This window comes from Phyllostomus hastatus, unplaced genomic scaffold (assembly GCF_019186645.2).
Source record: "Phyllostomus hastatus isolate PE091 unplaced genomic scaffold, TTU_PhHast_1.1 phas_scaffold_317, whole genome shotgun sequence".
In the NCBI taxonomy this organism is placed as follows: domain Eukaryota; kingdom Metazoa; phylum Chordata; class Mammalia; order Chiroptera; family Phyllostomidae; genus Phyllostomus; species Phyllostomus hastatus.
Window position 1 is genome coordinate 10,642,137 of NW_025334023.1, and position 21,337 is coordinate 10,663,473.

General features: G+C 38.7%; 1 protein-coding gene and 1 pseudogene across 1 annotated transcript in view; one reads left to right on the forward strand and one right to left on the reverse strand.

Moving 5' to 3' along the window:
* DDIAS (DNA damage induced apoptosis suppressor) overlaps window positions 1-4,315 on the forward strand; it is a 47,730-nt gene extending 43,415 nt beyond the window's left edge. Inside the window, exons 6-7 of the mRNA XM_045818126.1 lie at window positions 80-197; window positions 1,140-4,315. Coding sequence (XP_045674082.1) covers window positions 80-197; window positions 1,140-3,719 — 2,698 coding nt within the window. The 3' untranslated portion in view covers window positions 3,720-4,315. The remainder of the gene's footprint in view (window positions 1-79; window positions 198-1,139) is intronic.
* An 11,909-nt stretch (window positions 4,316-16,224) lies between these two features.
* On the reverse strand, window positions 16,225-16,810 carry LOC123805408 (annotated as a pseudogene).
* Window positions 16,811-21,337: the final 4,527 nt, after the last annotated feature.

The window sequence follows — 21,337 nt, forward strand, 5'->3', positions numbered from 1 at the left end:
CATGCTGCATTTTCAAACTAATTGTTCAGTTAAAATTTCAAAGTTTATCTCCTCACATGTTTTCTTTTCTTTCTGATAGATACATCCAGGATCCTAATGAAATCCCAGGAACACTGGATAGTGATTCAACTCAGAACCTATTAACCAAAGCAGTTGAAACTTGCTTTGTTGGACAGAGCTTTATATTTGGAGTGACGGTAATGGAGACCAGCTTTCTTTTTTGTATTCTGTTGACATTTCATTTTAATGAAATCATTTGCATTCTCTAAAATGTTTTTAGGAGTCATAACTGTGGGAGCCTATAGTACTACGGACTATAAAAACAGGCTGTAGGTGAGCTATTAAACACCATGTATGACATCTTCTTTCAAAAGTCAGAAGAGCCAAGTTTAAATGTTTTCAGAGCTTTAAAATCTAAATTTATATAAATTCAGAAGTGTTAGATATTTGTTTATCTGCATATTGGTAACTCTAAGAATAGGTCGGTCTTAAATAATTATAAAAGTGATGATAGAAGTTAAAAAGAATGTACTGACTCTGAAGTAATGATGGTTTCCTGTCTCATCTGTGCTAGTGGAAACAGATGGAAATTTTATCCACATTGCAGTTGGGGTTTTAAAAACAGGAATGAAGCACTCTGTAACTGAACAGTAAAGAAAGACCCACAGGGAAGGTGAAACCAGGAGCTAAAGAGGTTTCTTAAAAAAAAAAAAAGCTGAGATGGCTCTTTATCTTTTTTTCTTTTTTAAACAAGTGAGGATATTCCCTTAAGCACTCAAAGTTTATGGAAGCTAATGAGAACTATTATATAATAGCTACATTTATTGAGCAACTACTATTTGCTAAGCACTGCAGTTTTCCATATTATTGCAAATATAATAATCCTGCATTTTAATATTTATTTTAGAAATGAAAAAAAACTAAGACTCAGTAAGGTTAAATAAGTTGTCCAAAGTCACAACACAAATAAATGTCAGAACCAGGATTTAAATACGAGTCTCTTTATCCCAAGGTTTACTTCTCCTACTTACACAGCTGTGCCTGTAACACTAGAGAAATTGAAGTTAATTTAAATCTTTGTTTCATAATCTAGTCAAAGAAAGATGATTTTATTCTCATTTAAACTTATTCTTTCACAGAATTTTGAAAACCAACATGGGCGAGGTTCAGATTCCAGGAACTCCTTAGAACAGTGCCCTGACGACAGGAGAGACATTAAAGAGCTAGTAGCTTGCCAGATGGTCCTACCAGACCCGGGTGTTGCAGGCTTCACGGTCATGGACTATTTCCGGCAGCTTTTGCGGCTTTCTGATTTCAAGAAACTTCACAGTGGCTCCCAGACACCTAGTAGTCACTCAAGTAGTGATCTCAGCAGCATATGTGGCCCTGACAGCAGTTCTTGTTCTTTTGAGTCTAATGGCAAAGATACTTTTTTACTACTCTGGCAACCATCACTTGAACTTACTTCTGTTGTTTCACAGCCAACAGAGGATGCTAACTTTTCAGCTTCACATCAAAGCAAGGTTGTTGACACTCTTTACCAGAATAGAGAGTGCATTTCCTTGGCAGAGGCTACTGGTTCCAGTGGTTACCATGAAGCCATTCAGTGTTCATGGAGTCTTGTTTCCTATATGAATCAAAAGAGTACAGCGCAAAAGCTGGGTGAAGAACTTGACCTACAAGCTAATCAGCCAAATGCAGTTCAGAGCAGTCAGCATGATATTGCAGTTACTGGCTCTAATTTATTCCCTTTGAAAATGCAAGAACCTTGTGAGCCAAGTAATACAAAATCCTTCCATAGTGCACTGGAAATTGAAAACAGGTATTCTCTGCATGAACTAACATGTCACCAGCATCAAGATGTCAATACCCTGCTGAGCCTTCAGGAAAGACCTACATGTTGTCCACTGTTATCGCTCAGACCTGAAGAGATAGCTGGTGGCTCCCCAGATGATGACCCCAAGATCTGGGATGATCTGCCATTCTCTGAAAGCTTAAACAAGTTTCTGGCAGTTATTGAAAGTGAGATTGCTGTAACCCAGACAGATGCCAGCAGTAGGAAATGTTGTCTAGACAATGGCATTGATAAATTATGTGCAGACCACAGCAGTTTATCTGTGACTCCCCAGAGAACTACGGGACCCTTGCATACCCCACCCATAGCTTTAGGATCATCGCAAGCAAAGGTCAAAACAAACTCTGGCAAAGATAACTTCTTGTCCAATTCTGAAGCAAATCCAACTCGTAGTGTTCAAAAAGAGTCAAAACCACGTAACCCAGCAGAGGCTATCTCTATAAGTAGAGGTGGAAGAGATATTTCTCAAAATTTCTTGTCAAGCACTGGTCCGTCAGCTCTGTTTCCATCTTCAAAAGGTTTAGGAACATCATCTCTTACAAATTCTACCAGAATTCCACCACATAGGGCTGCAATTTCAGTTACATGCAGTACTTTAGAGAGTGACCATTCTTACTTCAATATCAAATATTTTAATGGATGTGGAGAGGAATCACTTCTGGAAACAAGTGAGAAGTTGACCACTTTGTGTGCTAGGAGGTATAATGATGTTTCCGACCTTTGCAACTTAGAAAATAAACAATATAGTAGGTGGCCAGAGAACCAAGGTGATGGTCTTACAATTTGCAGGAAACTTACATATCCCTTAGAAGCGCCCTGCAGCAGTCCAAAGAGAAGTACAAATACATTGAAAGAAATGCCTTATGGACATATCGATAATATAACACAAGAGTATTTTTCTGGTCATGAAGGTAGCTACAATGCTTCTGCTGATCTCTTTAATGATAGTGCGAAAGAAATGGACATTGCAACAGAGATCACCAAAAAATCACAGGATATTCTGTTACAATGGGGACAGCCTCTGTCTGAAAGTCATCATACAGAACCTGATTCTTCACTGAGATCACTTTCTGAAAACTCCTGCCAATCATCACAAAAATTGTCCTCGCAAAACATGCCTGCCTCCATGTACCCCAAAACATGCCCTTCACATTTTCCATCAGATTTAGAAAGTGATTTTGAAGATAGCCAAGACTTTGTTCCATGTTCACAGTCAACTCCTATTGCAGGATTCCACCAAACAAGAGTTCATGGGAGGAAAGGAGATTTCAAGAAATTACTTGCCTTTTGTTCAGATCTTGATGCTAACTATAAAAAACCAAGAATTTCCTCTGAAAATGAGGCACAGCAAGCCACTCCCAGCTGTCCAAAAAATATGAAAACACCCAGTCAGATGTCCAGAAGCCCTGTTATATCTAGTATTACACAACCAGAGGTTTTCAAAAACTGTCCTGTTGCTGAGTGTCTTGAACCTGACATTGATGAATGGGTCCCTCCTACCACAAAAAAAGTACTTCTTTCAGATGGGCTTGGATTCCAAATCATGGGTCTAAGGAAATGCCCTGCTGCCTGTAATTCTCCCAATCAAAATGCATTACCCAGAAAGAAACTGAGTCATATCAAAAAAAGAACCAATAAATGTTTAATTAAGAAGGAATTAAATTTAAAGAATATGTTTACAGCTGTAGTTACAAACCAGAAAACTCCTAACTATAATAGTACACACTCAGGGTGGATTTCCAAAGGGTCAGTTTTGGGACTTGGTTCTTGTTCAGAAGTCAGATGTTGCCTTTCATTTTCAGAAAATGGGCCACCTTCAGTGCCTGAAGCTAAAAGCGCTTGGTCTCCTGAACTGTTTTCATAAAATGTCACCTTACCCCAATGGCTGAAGTTTTAAAGATAAGTCTGTTTGGAAACTTTTACCTCCACTGTCATGGAAAGCATTCTTAATATTTTTAACCCTTGAAAGAGACACGAATAGAAAAGAGGTGCTGTTGTGTCTTTTAAAAGGTTTGTAGAGCAGTTGTTTTCCTGTGTTTTATCCAGAATACTCTGATTCAGATAATTTGGCACTTTATATTCTTAACTTACTTTAGTAATATTGTTAGTTTTGTGTGTTAAAATTTGTTAAACTCACATGTACATTCAGAAATAAAGACTTTGTGAAGCAAAACTTAAAAATCTTCACTAACTATTCAGCTCAGTTCAGCTCAGAAAATACCTGTTATGTTAGACCAACTGCTGTGTCAAGTTTGTGATACCAAGCTATAAGATTACTGATCTCAAAAGATTTTGTTCTACTGAGGAAAACACATACTACAGACAATTTCATTACAGTGCAGAAAATGCAATGAAAGAGGTTTTTAGTGGGTATTACAAACATTTATGTTGCTGTAAGATTGTGATAGAGAAGCAGTTAACCCAGCAAAATCTGGGCTGGGGATAAGAAGAAGGGTCAATAAAAACATACTATTTGGAGCTAAGTGTGAAACTGTCACTATTTTATTTAATAAATATTCACCATGTGCTTCCTACATTCTAAGTGCTGGGGACACAAAGATGAAAGCCAAGCCTCTTCCCTCAAGACACTCAGGGTCTAGACTTCTGGCCAAGATGGAGGCATAGGTAGACACAGTATGCCTCCTCGCACAACCGAAAGAAGGACAACAACAATTTAAAAACAAAAAACAACCAGAACTGCCAGAAAATTGAACTATATGGATGCCTGACAACCAAGCAGTTAAAGAAGACACGTTCATTCAGACCGGTAGGAGGGGCAGAGATGGGCAACCAGGCAGAGAGGACCCAGTGAAGTGGTGGATTGTGGAGCAGGGTGGGCAGAGCGGCAGCTCATGGAGCAGGCAGTCCCACATTCATGTGCAGATAAACCGGGAGGAACACCTGGAGAACGGGATAGCCCTCACAACCCAGGGTCCCAGTGAGGGGAAATAAAGCCTCAAACCACAGATTGAAAACACCTGTGGGGGTTAAGGCAACAGCAGGAGAAATTCCCAGCCTCACAGGAGACTCCACTGGAGAGACCCACAGGGTCTTAGAATGTACACAAGCCAACCCACCCGGGAATCACCACCAGAAAAGCCTACTTTGCTTGTGGGTAGTGGGGGAAGTGACTGAAATCTGGCAGAGAGTGGACCAAGTGGCATTGTTTCCTCTTGACCCCTTCCCTGCATACAGTGTCACAAAACCGTGATGAGGGTTGCCCCGCCCCGGTGCACACTTAAGGTTCTGCCCCTTATTCAAAGCAGGTGTGCTGAGACAAAAAAAAAAAATGGTCCAAATAAAAGAACAGATCAAAGCTCCAGAAAAAATACAACTAAGTGATGAAGAGGTAGCCAACCTATTAGATGCACAGTTCAAAATACTGGTAATCAGGATGCTCACAGAATTGGTTGAATTTGGTCACAAATTAGATGAAAAAAATGAAGGCTATGCTAAGTGAAATAAAGGAAAATGTATAGAGAACCAATAGTGATGGGAAGGAAACTGGGACTCAAATCAATGGGGTGGACCAGAAGGAAGAAAGAAACATTCAACCAGAACAGAATGAAGAAACAAGAAATCAAAAAAATGAGGAGAAGCTTAGGAACCTCCAGGACATCTCTAAACATTCCAACATCCAAATCATAGGGGTACCAGAAGAAGACGAGGAAGAGCAAAACATTGAAAACTTATTTGAAAAAATAATAAAGGAGAACTTCCACAATCAGGCAAAGGAAATAGATGTCCAGGAAGTCCAGGAAGCTCAGGGTCCCAAAGAAGTTGGACCACAGGAGGAACACCCTAAGGCACATCATAATTACATTACCCAAGATTAAAAATAAGGAGAGAATCTTAGAAGGAGTAAGAGAAAAGACAGTTACCTACAAAGGAGTTCCCATAAGACTGTCAGTTGATTTCTCAAAAGAGACCTTGCAGGCAAGAAGGGGCTGGGAAGTATTCCAAGTCATGAAAGGCAAGGACCTGCATCCTAGATTGCTCTATCCAGCAAAACTTTCATTTAGAATGGAAGGGCAGATAAAGTGCTTCTTAGATAAGGTCAAGTTAAAGGAGTTCATCATCACCAAGCCCTTATTATATGAAATGTTAAAGGGATTTATCTAAGAAAAAGAAGATAACATGTACAGTAAAATGACAGCAAACTCAGTTATTAACAACCACACCTAAAACAAAAACAAACTAAGCAAACAACTAGAACAGGAACAGAACCACAGAAATGGAGATCACATGGAGGGTTATCAACAGGGGAGTGGGAGGGGGAGAGAGGAAGAAAAGGTACAGAGAATAAGGAGCATAAACAGTAGGTAGAAAATAGACAGGGGGAGGGCAGGAATGGTGTGGGAAATGTAGAAGCTAAAGGACTTAGGATGACCCATGGACCTGAACTAAAGGAGGGGAATGGTAGTGGGAGGAGGGGTGAAGGGGAGTAAAGGGAAGGGAAATGGGACAACTGTAATAGCATAGTCAATAAAATATATTTAAAAAAGAAGAAATCAGGGTCTAGTACAGGGGTGTCAAACTCATTTTCACCAGGGGCCACATCAGTCTCATGATTGCCTTCAAAGGGCTGAATGTAACTTTAGGATTGTATAAACGTAACTACTCCTTAACAGTTAAGGGAGGCTCGGTGCTGCTGCTGAGTAGAAACAAGGTGCTGGGCCGGATAAAACAAGGTGGAGGGTGGGATTCAGCCCACGGGCCTTGTGTTTGCCACCTGTGGTCTAGTAAACAATTGGTACCTGGTAAGTTCTGTGATTGAAGATAAGCTTGAATTGGTAATAAGAGCAAAAGTCAGAAGTAGTTTCTAGACACTCAAGTCCTTAGAAGCGCCTCAGCTAAATTTTTAGCTGTGAAACCTTAATTATCTCTGTTCAGCTCCCTTTGCCATTCCCCACAGCAGCTACTCCAAATCTCCATTTTCATACCATCAACCTACTGCAGCTCTTCTTGCCTCTTCCTTCATGGAGAAGAGTGAGATCAGCTGGGATTACCTCAACTTCCCGCATCCACACCTACCCACTTGTCTATATCTGTACCCACCCACAGCTGCTTTCCTCTAATCTCAGAAAACGATGCACACCTAGTTAGTGCTGAACTTTCTAGTATTTGACTGTTAATCAATTACACTCATCTTTACCTTCTCACTCTATTTTTTTTTCCTTTCCCCAAATTTGTATTTTGAAAATTTACAAACACAGAAGACTTAAAAGAACAAAAGAGTGCAATGATATATCATCTCTACATACCACTTAGATTCAGTTATTTTTAACATTTTGCCTTTTGCATGTGTATATGTATTTAATGCATCTGTATAGATCTGTATAGTTTTTGCTGAGCCATTTGAATTTAAGATGCAGATATCATCCCTAAATATTTCAACACAAATTTCCTTAAAGATTTTAACTATAAAACTACAATATCATTGTCACATCAAAGAAAAATAATAGTAATTCTCCAATATCTAATATTCTGCTCATGTTCAAATTTTTCTGCTTGTCATTAATTGTCTTATAATTGTTGATGTTGTTTACCTGGGATTTTGTCCATGGTATATGATTATGTCTCCTCTCTCTTTTTTCTAGAACTCTTACTCTCTGCCACATTAACTTTATGAAAAAGTTAGACCATTGTTTTATAGAATATCCTACATTTTAGATTTATGTATTCACTTCATTGTAGTACCTTGTCTCTCTATTCCCCAGTGTTTCCTGTAAATAAGGTGTTGCCCATCAGATCTCTCCATTGTAAGGATACATTTGTTTGTTTGTTTTTTACTCCCCCCCCAACCCCATTCTCACCCAAGGACTCACTCATTGATTTAAAGAGGAGAAGGCAAAGAGAGGAAAAGAAACATCTATGTGAGAGAGAAACACCAATCAACCACACATTCCCCAACCGGGACCAAACCCACAACCCAGGCATGTGCACTTACAGGGAATCAAACCGGTAACCTGGTTTATGGGGACAACACTCCAACAAACTAAGCCACACCGGTCTTTTTTTTTTTTTAATAGTAAAGAGTCAGTGTTATACTTCTCTACTAGTGGTGTTGAGTGAGTTTTCTTTTCCTTCTATCACTATGTAGTCAAGAATTTTTTCAGTGGTTTAGAGTCCATTATACTTAGTGTTCTTTTTAATACCATGTAATACTCCATGCTACCTCCCTGCTAGTACACTTGTTCATAGCCAGTGTCTTAAAAAAAATATTTCCTGTCAACTTTAACACAATTCACTATTGTGTTAAACTTGCTGCATGTGTTCTCTTTTCCACACCTTTGGTGGCTGTAGTGTCAGTGGTTTTCTAACTCACATCCAACGAATTTGCCATTCCTTATTTTATTTCTGTATTTCCTCTGTGTTCAGGATACTATTCTCATGGTTCCTGGTTTCTTGGTTTCTGCTCTGCTTTGATCAGGGCTTCCTACAGGGCAAACATTTCTTTTGCAGGGCCCTTGTGTATATAAACAATTTAATTTAAAAATCTGCTATAAAGTTTATGGGGTCATGTAAGGTAAAGTGGTTTGTCAGTGAAGATTTAGAATAATGAATAGAGAAAAGGTGTATGTTTGTTGTTCAATCAGTGCATATAAAGATTTTTTATAGTATATAGGCACCATCTCTTCCTCAAGCCTAGAAAATTGTCTCATGTTCTTTATTGTCAAATGTGCAGTTCTTGGCTAATTTCATATCCCCGCTGCAGTAAGAGGAGTAATGTTGTTATTACAATGCCATCACTCTTAAGAACCTGTTTGTATTGAACCATGCAGTTCTTGTCTCCACAATTCCCTTACACCACTTTTTTAATGCCGGTGACATCATTACTCATTGTGCTGCGTTCACTGTGCCTGTGATTACTGGCTTCCAGTAACTCTTAAAGGTAACAACTTCATTGATAATTACCAAAGATGAAAGCCTTGCCCAGAATTCGCAGTAAAGTGTAGATACTAATTAGTTTTCTGGTCATATTATATTTACCATTCGGACTTTTGTAGCATAAGCATAGAACATGTATTTCACTATGTCTTCTCCTGAATGTTTTAAGCTGTAATTACTGCATTCCTGGCCACACTCCGGAGGAGAAAGCAAGAGGCCCATGAGTGGAGCAAGAAGAGTGGTTTTATTTGTGCAGGGAACATCCATTCCCTCATCGTCTTAAGCTGAATCTCAGAGAGAACAGTCACCAGGCTTGTGAGCCACCACCCTCACATGCCTGGGGGTCTGCTGCCCAGAGGCAGCATTATAAATGGAATGAAGAAAACAGAGCCAATTAACAGCCCCTCCTACACACACAATACAATCCCAAGGGTCCCTGGTGACCTTTCATAGTCCAGAACCCTGAATTTATCCAGGGTCCAATATGATAGTCACCTAAAAGCACATCAGCACATTTCTGGCAGCCTAATTTCATACTATTATGTGAAGGAAATATTGCTCAGCTAGGGAGAACATTCCACTCTTCAGACCCAGGACAACCAGGACAATTCTGTGGGTACAAGACCCAGAACTCCCTGGGGCATTTGGTCCACACCAATCATGAGTCCAAGGAGAGAAAAGACACCTATTTCAGGCACCAAGGTAAGATTTAGAAACTCAAGAGAGGGACTTCTGGCAACCAGGTCCCATATGGGACCAAATCCAGGCTTGAGGTGCCTTTCTAAGAATTAGGAACTGGAAGAGGATTTATAAAATCTTGAAAAGGCAAATTAAAGCACAAATATCCCTAAAGTGTGGGGTCTGGGGCAGGATCCCTGCTTACTCAGGTCCCAAAGGCACTGCAATCTCCCCCTTTGTCCTTGCCTGTCCCCTTACTTCCCTGCTTTTTAAAAGATGGTGCCTTGTCCTCATTGGTGTGGCTGAGTGGGTTGGGCATCATCCCACAGACTGAAGGGTCACCCAGTGCAAGTCCCAGTTGCTGTATGCCTAGACTGGGCCAGGTGCTCAGTTGGGGGCATGAAAGGGGCAGCTGATCGATGTTTTTCTCACATCAATGTTCTTCTCCCTCTCTCCCTCCATTCTCCTCTCTAAAAATAAATAGAATCTTAAATTTAAAAAAAAATTTAAATGTCAATGAGTTAGAGAAAAGGAGATAAAAGGCAGAATTATTTTTAAAAAGAGGGTGCCTTAATTTAGTGTTCTATTACTGTCTCGTCTACATGTACGCTGCTTGAATTCATTCATTCATCTGTACCATCCATGAGCTGTTTCAAGTGAAGTCTGCTATCTAAACTTCCCCCTGAGACCAAGCTTGTATATTTGCATTTATGTTGTCATTCAGGTCAAAACATTTGATGATTTCTATGTTGTTTCTTTGACTTACAAGTGATGCAGGCACTGACCCGCAGTGTCCAAGTCATTATGGATGAAATGAGACATTCACACGGACTACCGAATCCAGTGGAGGGAAAGGGCGAGCATGGCTTTTCTCTCAAGGGGAGCAAAAGCCACGGCCTCTGCAATGACAGGCTTTTATTGAGTTTCTCTGTCCATTACATGATGATCCTCATTTACTGTGCACAGGTTCGCTTTAGGTGGTTACCTTTTACAGAAAACAAAGGAGCCAATGCTGCTGATCACATCACAGAAGAGGGATATTTGCAAATGAAAAGGCAAAAGTGGTTGAACCAATTACAGTCATCCTTGGAAGGTTTAGCATAGTTTTTAGGAAGTTACTTTGCAGTGAATGTTTGTCACTGGGGGCTGGACCCACGCCATGCAGGATGGTCTACTACATACAAGTTTTTGTACAAATGTGTTTCTTCATTTTCAAACTAAAAAGGGTTTTATATTTTAGTCCTTTGAAATTTGTTGACACTTGTTTAGTGGCCCAATCTATAGTCAGTTTTATAAGTGTTTCACATGTGTTTGAAAAGAACATGTATTCTGCAGTTATTGGGAAAGAAATTTGTGTGTATACTAAATATGTTAATCAAGTTGCTCAAATTATATATGTCCTGATCTTCCCCTGTTCTATTAATTACTGAAAGAAGGATTTTAAAAATCTCCCTCTATGATTGTGAATGTATGTATTTCTCATTTTAGTTTTATCAATTTTTATTTTACATGGAGGCTATTATTAGGTACAAATTCAATCTTATTGTAAATTTGTAACAGACTGAAAATTTCATTATGAAAACCCCAGTTGATTACTGTTAATACTTTTTGTCCTAAAATCTAATTGTTGTCACTGTACTATATCAGCTTTGTTTTGGTTAGTATTTGCTAGAGATTGTTTTTGTTTTTCATTTCTTTTTTAGTGTTTCTGTATCTTTATGTCTTAGAGGTGCTCCTTGTAAGCCTCATATAGTTGGAGTTCATTTTGTTGTCCAGTTCAACAGTCTTTGTCCTCTAACTGGAACATCAGTCTACTAACAATTTAATAGTTAAAATATATTTCTGGGAACACACATAGAGGACTCATGGGCACAGACAATGGAGGTGTCTGAGTGTGGGAGTGAAGGGGGATGGGGCAGGGAAGAGCATTGGGGAAAAGGCGGGACAACTGTACCAGAACAACAGTAAAAAAAATTGCAAATGTGTGTATATACATATATTTGTGTTTGTTGTACTTCATACTTCCTATTTATCCTGTCTATTTAATGTTCTTTTGTTCTTTTTTCTGTTAGTGTTTTTTTTTGTCATTTCTTTTTCCATCTGAGTTTGGAAGTTAAATGTTTCTTTTTCTTTTTACCTTAGAAATTATAACATACATGCTTAGGTGATCAAAATACACATGGTCTCTTGACTTACATTGTTTCAATGTGGGATTTTTCGACTTCATGATGGTGTGAAAGTGACATGTATTTCATGGAAACCATACTTAGAATTTTGAATTTTGATCTTTTCCTGGGCTAGTGATATCCTGTAAGATACCCTCTTGTGAGAATGAGCAGTGGCAGTGAGCTGCAGCTCCTGAGTCAGCCGCAGTCCTGAGAGTGAACAGCCGATACTCCATAGTGTGCTGTGTTGCCAGCATTTCCTGGATACTATTCAATAAGTTACATGAGATATTTAACACTTACTACAAAATGCACTGTGTTAGATGATTTTTCCCACACACAAGCTAATGTAAGTTCTCTGAGCATGTGTAAGGTAGGCTAGGCTAAACTATCATGTTCAAAAGATCATGTATTAAATGCATTTTCTAGTTATGAATGCATATTTTCAACTAACCATGGGTTTATTGAGATGTAACACCATAGTAAGTTGAGGAGCACCTGTAATTACAAAATCAGCCAACCAAAAATATTATGACAATAGGTACTATCCAAGATCACTGAAAAAGAGACCCCAAAATCAGCAGTAGCTGGAAAAGCATTTTTCCATTCTTTAAAGATGTAAATAAGGTGTTTGATAAAATAGCCGTAATTCAGCAGACCTTAACCAGATTACTTGTCTCTGGGTTTGCAGTTTGACTGGTAGCAGATGCAGGGACTGATTGAAAGCATTTGAACAAGCCGAATGGACACGACTAAATTCACTGGGGTCAGGAAATGCCATGGGGTACGCTGCGGATGGCTTGTCGAAACATGAGAAAAACATACACAGAGACAATTAGGTCCTGTGGGGAAATAGGGACGAAACGGCTACTCTCTCTAGTGGAGAGCACCCCGTTTCCATTCCCAAGCAGGTTTTTATTAAGAATACAGACACAGTTTGTGGATTCACAGTCTGGCAGAAAACATCAAAAGAAATAGGTGACTTTCAAAGATGCTGACAGAACCCCCGCTGGGATTCTGGGCAGAGTTTGGAGTTTTATCATTTGAAAGGACTACAGGACCCAAAGGGCTGTCTGTGCCTTTAAATTCTAATTCAATAACATCCTCCAGCAAGCAGATCTCACAGGATTTTGCATATTCTATGTCCCAGGCCTGATTACCCCAGGGGTCTGCCGTCTCTGGTCTGGAATGTACCCCTCTGCTATTTCCGCAGGCCTGAGTCGGCAGAGGAGACAAAGGCAGCCAGAAGACTTGGATTTCTCACATCTAAGAACAAGGACTCAGGCTTTGACAAAGCCGAGGGGGCAGGGATTGATGTCAATCACCCGTACATTTCCACAGCCCCAAGTCTCTTCCCAGAAGCCTCCACGTGATCATACCTGTCTTAGGCGATTCCCCCTGTGGGAAATCTTACCCGTCATTGGCTAACTGATCAAGCCTAGGAGGCCAGGCACAGAACAGGCAGCGTTCATGCCAGGGGAATAAGTTTTGTGTCCTTAGTGGCTCCTGGTCCGGAGGTCTTTCACTCAGCCTAAGTCATGGGGGGTTACAGCTTCCTGAGACCAGGCAGGGCAGTCCCCAACACATACATAGCAAAGTGGAAGTGTGTATGGTTACTCTGATATTAAACCTATAACTCTCAGTAGCCGATGAGCCCGATTAATTAATTCACCATGCACTATTGACTGAATGTTTGTGATCCCACAAAATCCCCAATATGATGGTTTTGGGAGGTGATTAGGTCATAAGGACAAAGCCCTCCTGAATGGGGTTAGTGCCCTTTTAGAAAGAAGTCACGGTGAGCTCTCTCACCCCTTCTGAGCATCCATAAAATTTGTAGAATATTCGGCCACATACAGTTGTTAGATCTTATGGTTTGATCTCTAAGATCAAAGTCAGAAAGGCTAGCCGGTGTTTTTAAGCTTATTTTCATCTAGATATGAAAACATAAGTGTTCTTTGGGAAGCCTGTGTAAATTCTAGGTGTGAACATTTAGGTAGGGTGTCTTATGTGGTTTCCTGCTAGTAGTGGAAATAGATATTTCAGTTCTTAAAGTAGAGGTGGCCACCTGGCCAAAAGCACAGGCACATGGTGTGGTTTAAATATAGCTCCAGTTTTCATCTTTCAGCTGCAGATGTATCTGAGGGTATATAGATAGCATATATCAGACATATTTTGTGGGTAGTAGATATGGAGTAATTGAGTCAATTAATGAGAATCATCATCAGGGTTTTTCAAAACACCGATTTTCATTTTGCCAAGGAATTGAGTGTCTGAAGCATTACAGTACCCAATGAGAAGCACAGTAATCTAAACATCTACCTAATTAGGGAATAAACCACATTTACATTTTACTTCCAGTGATCAGTAGTAATTTGTACAAAAATAAGCATTTAAAAATTCTACTCAAGTTTGCGGTTTCTCCCATGTAACTAGTGGAAAAAAAAATGTACACGGTGAAATTACTTGTCCAAATTTCCTTAGTGGCAAAAATACTAAACAATATACAATGAAAATATGTAAGAGTAAAAGTTCCTCCTCCAGTCAGTGTTTGATGTTTATGACTTACTAAGTCATATTAGAATCATAAGAGATTGCCAATATCTAATCAGTTTTGATTTACAAAAACTGGTCATGCGGTTCAAATTAGTGTTAATAGGACACTTAAAACCACAGCATGTCTAAATTCAGAAAAGTTTCTGCAAACATCCTCCTAGCAAAGGTGCTAAACTAGCAAAAAGAGTTTCATAACACTGCAGAGAAGCTGTAGACAATAACATAAAGTTCCAGTAAATGATTCTGCAAAACCCAGTATTTTATAAATGTTATATGATGATGTCTAAGGTTACAGATTGCCTATGCTTATTAGTTAACTAAAAAAACACAATTCCAGGGAGCCCAAAATCATAGATTTAATCCCCTTGTCATCCTGTTAAATTTGCCGTGCTCCATGACCCACTGTACTCTTAACCTAAGGCATTTGTCTGTTATTTATTTACTTTTATTTATTGTTGTTCAAATACAGTTGTCTGCATTTCCCGCCACCACTTTCCTCCGCCCCACCGTCTCCCACCCACCCTCTATCCTTCCCCACTTTGGCTTTATCCATGGGTCCTTTATACATGTTCCTTGACAACCCTTTCCCTTCTTTCTTTCATTAGCTTCCTCTCCCAAGCCTGTCTGGTTACTGTCAGTTTGTTTTTTATTTCAGTGTATCTCGTTATATTTTGCTTGCTTGTTTGTTTTGCTCATTAGGTTCCACTTATAGGTGAGATCATATGGTATTTGTCTTTCACTACCTGGCTTATTTCACTTTGCATAATGCTCTCCAGTTCCATCCATGCTGTGGCAAAGGGTAGGAGCTCTTTCTTTCTTTCTGCTACCTAGAATTCCATTGTGTAAATGTAGCACAGTTTTTTGATCCACTCATTTACTGATGGGCACTTAGGTTGCTTCCAGCACTTGGCTACTGTAAATTGTGCTGCTGTGAACATTGGGGTGTAGAGGTTCTTTTCAATTGTTCCAGAATTCTTAGGGTATAATCCCAGCAGTGGAATTGCTGGGTGAAAAGGCAGATCCATTTTCAGTTTTCTGAGGAAATTCCCTACTGTTTTCCACAGTGGCCGCACCAGTCTGCATTCCCACCAACAGTGCACTAGGGTTCCCTTTTCTCCACATCCTTGCCAACACTTGTTGTTTGTTGACTTGTTTATAATGGCAGTTCTGACTGGTGTGAAGTGATATCTTCCTGTGGTTTTAATTTGTATCTCTCTGATGGCTAGTGATGCTGAGCATCCTTTCATAAGACATTTGTCTTTTAAATGTATGTCCCAAGGCAGAGGGTGAGAGACAAATATTGGGGTGGGGTTGAATTTCAAAAAAAAGTGAAAATCCATGACCACTTCAGTGGAGATAGGGGACACCTAGACACAGATTCCTGCACCTACCCTGTTGTATATGGTGAATAAATGAATGGCCGAATGAATACCTCCCTAGTGATGAGTAAGTAGTCTCATTCTTAATTATGAAGGATAATATCTTAAGTGATATATGTAAAGAATATAGAACCACCATATGATGTGTAATTGAACATATGTACTGTCCCACAGCTCCTCAGTGTCAGAACTGAGACTAGAATTTGACTCCTTGTTCTTAGTGTACTAATACTTCCAAGATATCATTGGATAAAGCATCTTTCTCACCATTAGAAATAATACACACTTTTCACATCCTGAATATAGCAGTGTAATCTTAGTGTTCTCAGAGGCCATAAAGATTATTCAGTATAGCCCCTTACTTTACAGAGGAGAAAACCATGGTGCAAAATGTTAAACAACTCATCCAGGTTAGCCAGTTAGAGAATCCACAAACCCGGGTCCCCAGATGGCCAAGTCCAGAGCACATTCCATGTCATGCTGAAAGACACTGGTGTACTTAAAGCTCATTTGCTTTTTATATAATTTGATGGCATATCCTCCCAATGTGGGCAACAGGAAATGTTTATTTATATACAAGTACATGGGAGAGCAACTTCCATTCATGATTTTTAAAAATCCATTACAAATAGTTATTGATACATTCATCCTTTGCACAAAAAATACATCCTTTTTATTTTGACTACCAGCATGAATTATAATTCTTTTTTTTTCAGGTTTTAAAACTTTTTATTTGCATATTAAAAAGTTGTGCATTCCAATAATTAAAATCATTTTAACAAAAAAAATGGCACTCTGATTAAACTGCATTTTACAGCCTGCAGGACACCTTGGACCAGCTTGGTTTTACTCTAGATTTCACTGTCGTCCCACCCAGCTTCTTCCTTCACCAACATGCAAGTTCTTTTCCTTCCCCACCAGCTAGAGAGGCAGATGGGAGAGGCAGGTGCAGCCTTCATTGTCAGTAGTTCTGATGTGAAAAGGGGAAGCACAGTCATTTAAACTGATCCAACCTTTTTGCAGCTTACAAAGTTAAACAGCTAAAAGAAGTAAAATAAGAAGGCAATGCTTGTGGAATGTACAGTGCATATTGGCGGTGTGGGCCTCATTACGATTCGTCTGCTTGCTTCTCCTGTTCAATCATTTCTTTGGAAGGCAGTGGATTTTCTCTTGCGTTTCTGTCTTCTTCAATTTCGACTTATCGAATTTCTCAATCTCAGCCATATCGGGTTTATCAGACATGGTTGCTGAGGAAGCCGAAAGAGGCGCATGAACAAGAGGAGAGTCCAATCTGCTCAATGATCGCTGCCAAATGAATTATAATTCTTAATAATAAACATTTAAGCTACAATGGACAGTCAGGTGGTTTGGCTATTTTTCAATCTCTTTTGCAAGAAAAAAAATCCAAACTTCAAAAGACAGGTGATATGTAAAGGAAATTGTATATTAAAAGTGCTCCTTCATTGAATCCTAGAAGATTGAGTACTTCTCTCCTGCGTGATTTGTAGCTGTCCTTTAAAACAATGCAAAGGACTTTAGAAATTCTCCATATATGACAACTGAAGCAGTCTTCATGAAATTGATTATCCTAGCTAAGTAATAGGCTCATAGAAAAATTCTTATAGACATATTGGGGAGTTAGCTGTTATTTAGGGGTCTCCTAAGTGAACAATTGATTTAAGATTATAAGTTGCCTAAATAGAAGTACCTAAATAGGAGTTTAAGATGTTCTGCTTAAATGAACACACATTCTTGATGTTAAAGACTAATTGCTTTTAAGAGAGATGTGAAAATATATGTATGCAATGTCCACAGAAAAATTGTAAGCAGTGTACACAGCAGCATCATTTGTAATGGTTGAAAAGTGGAAACAACCCAAATCCCCATCACCTGATGAACTGGCAAATAAAATGTAGTATATACATACACACAATGGAACATTATTTAGTCATAAAAAGAATGTATTGATTCATGCTACAGCATGAAACTTGAAAACATTATGCTAAACTTAGAAGTCAGCCACAAAAGACCACATATTGTATAATTCTATTTATGTGAAATGCCAGGACAGGCAAACTCTGTAGAGACAGAAAGTAAAGCAGTGCTTGTCGGATGCTGGGGGAGGAGGAAGGGAGAGTAACTTGCAAATGAGTATGGAGTTTCTTTTTGGGATGGTGGTTCTGGAAACAGATAGTGGTAATGGTTGTACAACTCTGTAAATATACTAAATAACACTGACCTGTACACTTTAAAAGGGTGAACTGTATGGTTCTAAGTACTTTCACTGTCTTTACTTATCACTGTGTAGACCATTATAAGAGCTAGCTGAGATTTACATGTAATACTGAAATGGGAATAACAGAGAATTTTGTCAATGGGAACATGAAACCAAACTGACAATTAGCTTAAATGTGTTGTCTTAAAAACATTAAGGTAGTTGATTTGTCAATGAAGAAATGAAACTAACCAAACTATCAACCAGTTATTTTATCTTTTTTTACAGTGGTTGATTGATTTGTCAATGGAGAAATGAAACCAAACAAAAAACAAGTTATTATATTTTCTTTTTAAATAGCAAAATAGCCTGATGAACAGTTATATAGCAAAAGTTTTTCTGACAAAGATGTCTACAGCAAAAAATGCTATACACAGAATTATATGGTGTGTGGATTATATGTTAATTTTTTAGAGGGAGATGCAGCTTCATCCCTCCTTTTTAACACTGATTGAAGTTTTCATATAATCACCTTTCTACAAAATGGTCATTATGGGCTTATATTTCCAACAGGCTTTTTATTAAGAAAGAATACATGATCACATAAGACAATGTACAGTATATTGTTAATATATCTGCAGATTAACATTTAGAGCCAAGTGTTATGTTTGCATTGTCTTGGAAAGCTGAAGGTTAGATTTTATACACTGGTGTATTCAGATATTACTGAGAGACTATGCTTAAAACCAACAGCAAATATGAAGAATTGAGTTCATAAGATTTGATGACTAATATGTTTACTAAAACTAAGTTGAAGTCTATGTTTTAATGAGAAGAGATGGGGAATGGGCGGGGGTGGGGAGTCAAGGACTCTAAATCTTCATAAAACAGCTTCTTTAAATATTTTTACTAGCTGCTGAGAAGCTTTCCAGAATGACGTATTTTGCATTTTTCATCTCTATACTAAAAGTCATGCACTAAACTGTATGTGGCAATATATATGGGGCACTTTTCCCTTTAGATTATAAAAAAAAATCTGTTCTTAACCCTTTATTATCTGAAATTTTGAGTATTTGGGGGTTTTTAAAGGCGGTTGCTGCTGAAAACAGCAATTTTACTCACACACTCACACTTAGCATTGACGTAGCTCCCTTACATATTGCCAAAGGAGCTCCGGCCATCTGGTGTGTCTAGAGGACCGGACCCTGCAGGGAGCAGAAATTAGAAGCTGGTGTTTCAGTCATTGGAAATGTTCTGTAGCAGGGACTTGAGAGCCCCAACACAACTTAAAGGGATAAGAGGGTTGTTTAAAACTTTATTTAAATGAATTAGCATTCATTGTCAAATAGCCTATAAGAAAGATCCACTAGCATTCTGCAATTGTATAGGACAAGAGATTATTTATTCCTGTAGATTACATTTGAGAAAGTATGTTTAGCAGCTGTTTTTCAGAGGGTTTATCAAGTCTTGCTACTGTTATTTAATCCAGGCAAAACTTAACCTTAAACAAAAGCTATGCAGCATTCAATCAACTAGTTACAAATTATCCTAACAGACCAGATTCTTATCTTTTGTTATTCTGTACATGAATTTTTGCTTAATTTGACATTTGGTGTTACAATTGTTATTTCAGAATTTAGTGCACACATAAACAGGGAAAGAATCCCAGCTAAATTTCAACATAGGTAATTACATCTATCAAATAATGTCATCTATGAAATTAAATTCTAAAAGCAGATGATATAACTAGAATTATGACTGTATTTTTACTAACAGGAAGAAAGTAGGGCTCTACAACCAGAATAATTCTTCAGAAGCACACTTTGCTATCAATTATGTTAAAGAAAAATACATAATTTAGGAGTTAGCCAACAATAAGATTATGATCTAAATCATACCAATAAGAAGCTTAGAATTTATTATAAATACCTATCCTGACATTCCCTCAAGGAATAATTACCACCTTAACGAGCTTTTCTGGCTGTCGTTTTTAAAAATGAGGAAAAAGGGCAATAATAAATGGCAAATATGACCCCTTGAAAAGAAGATAGGATCAACCCAGTTTTCTTCCCATGAAGAACAGAGTCAAGAAGAAAGGTTCAAATTGCACTACGAGGTATTTCAGTAATAAGGTTAAGTTTCCTTAATGAGGAGTTTACAACCCTGGAATTGCCTATCGGAAGAGAGACAGAGGATGCCTTTCCTGAAGTATGTACAGAAATGACGTCTTGGGTAACAGCAGTGCCCAAAGGCCCTTTCAGAAATGGAGCTCTTTTCTTCAAAATCAAAAAGGATTCTTCATTTTCTCCTAAGGATCTATACTTTCATCAGAGCAGCCAAAGTCTGCTCTTAATCAAAGAGAAAGGAACTAACATATGAGTGCTTACTGTTTACTAAGCACCGTGCTTTCAGTTTTATCTAATTTTCACAGTCCTCACAGGCATTGTAAGTCTACAGGTGAGGGAACTGATACGTAAGAGATTGTACTTTGCATAAAGTTCACTAATCCACAGCAGTCCTAGGACTCCAGGCACCTCACCTAATATTCTGCCCTCTGTATGCCTCCCCACATCCCCCCTTACTGGTCAGAATTACACCCCTCTAAGGGTTCCATCAGGAACTAAAATAAAACATCTCCAAAAATTTCTCTTTAACTCAGTGGGAAAGTAAAATTTTGACTAGTGTTTCAGGAAGTCAGCTAAGAGATGGACAGCTTTCATGCTCTGTGCTTTTAGCTAAACGAATCAAAGGAAGTCTCACCCAAACTCAAGTGTTTCTAGTGATGTAGGACCAATGATTTTTTAATAAAGACCAATGAAATCCTTGCAGCCGGGAAGGATGCAGGTTATTTTGCAGGTGGAATCATTTGGGTCATGGAATTTATTGGCAAATGTTGCTTACAGTTATCTCTGATTTTCAAAGACCTGCGTTTTGTTACTTTCTACATGAAGCAATTTGGCCTCCTTTCTGTTAAAATCATTTTCAGATCATGTTTTTGGGTTTTTTCCCAAGAGAATCAAACCACGTAACCAAATGGTATTTTTTTCCAAAATAGATCTTGGGGACTGCTTTATGCCGGCCATTTATCCACCCATCTCTGATGGGAGCTGTGCAACCTCACGTTGATATATTTATGGGATCTTTAACTGAAGATTCTGCTCTAATAAAAAGGCCTATCCTGAAATCCTGAAGAACACCAGTTATCCACCAAACTGAGCCTGATCTAGTTTTGGCAAGTGACAAATACACAATTTTCATGATTTCATGTAACTTCTAGTAAAACACCACCTTTAAAAAAAATTTTAACTGAAGTTTGTGATTTCCACAGGACATGAATGAATGGACTGACAAAGGAGTTTAGCCTAGGGCATAAGGGCAAGTAGGCTCTGGCCTAACAACGTGTAACCAACCTCCCTCCTGGGGGGTAGGGTGCACTTTTGGCAGCCTTTTTTTTTAAAACTGTTATCTGTATAGGCCAACACATTTAATTGAATGTGTTATGAGGAGCAAAGCACTGCAACATAAAATTTTAAGTTAATAGGTCATCTGGTCCGATGGCTGATCACTTCTGGGATCCTCTCTACGTCACCTTTGCTGA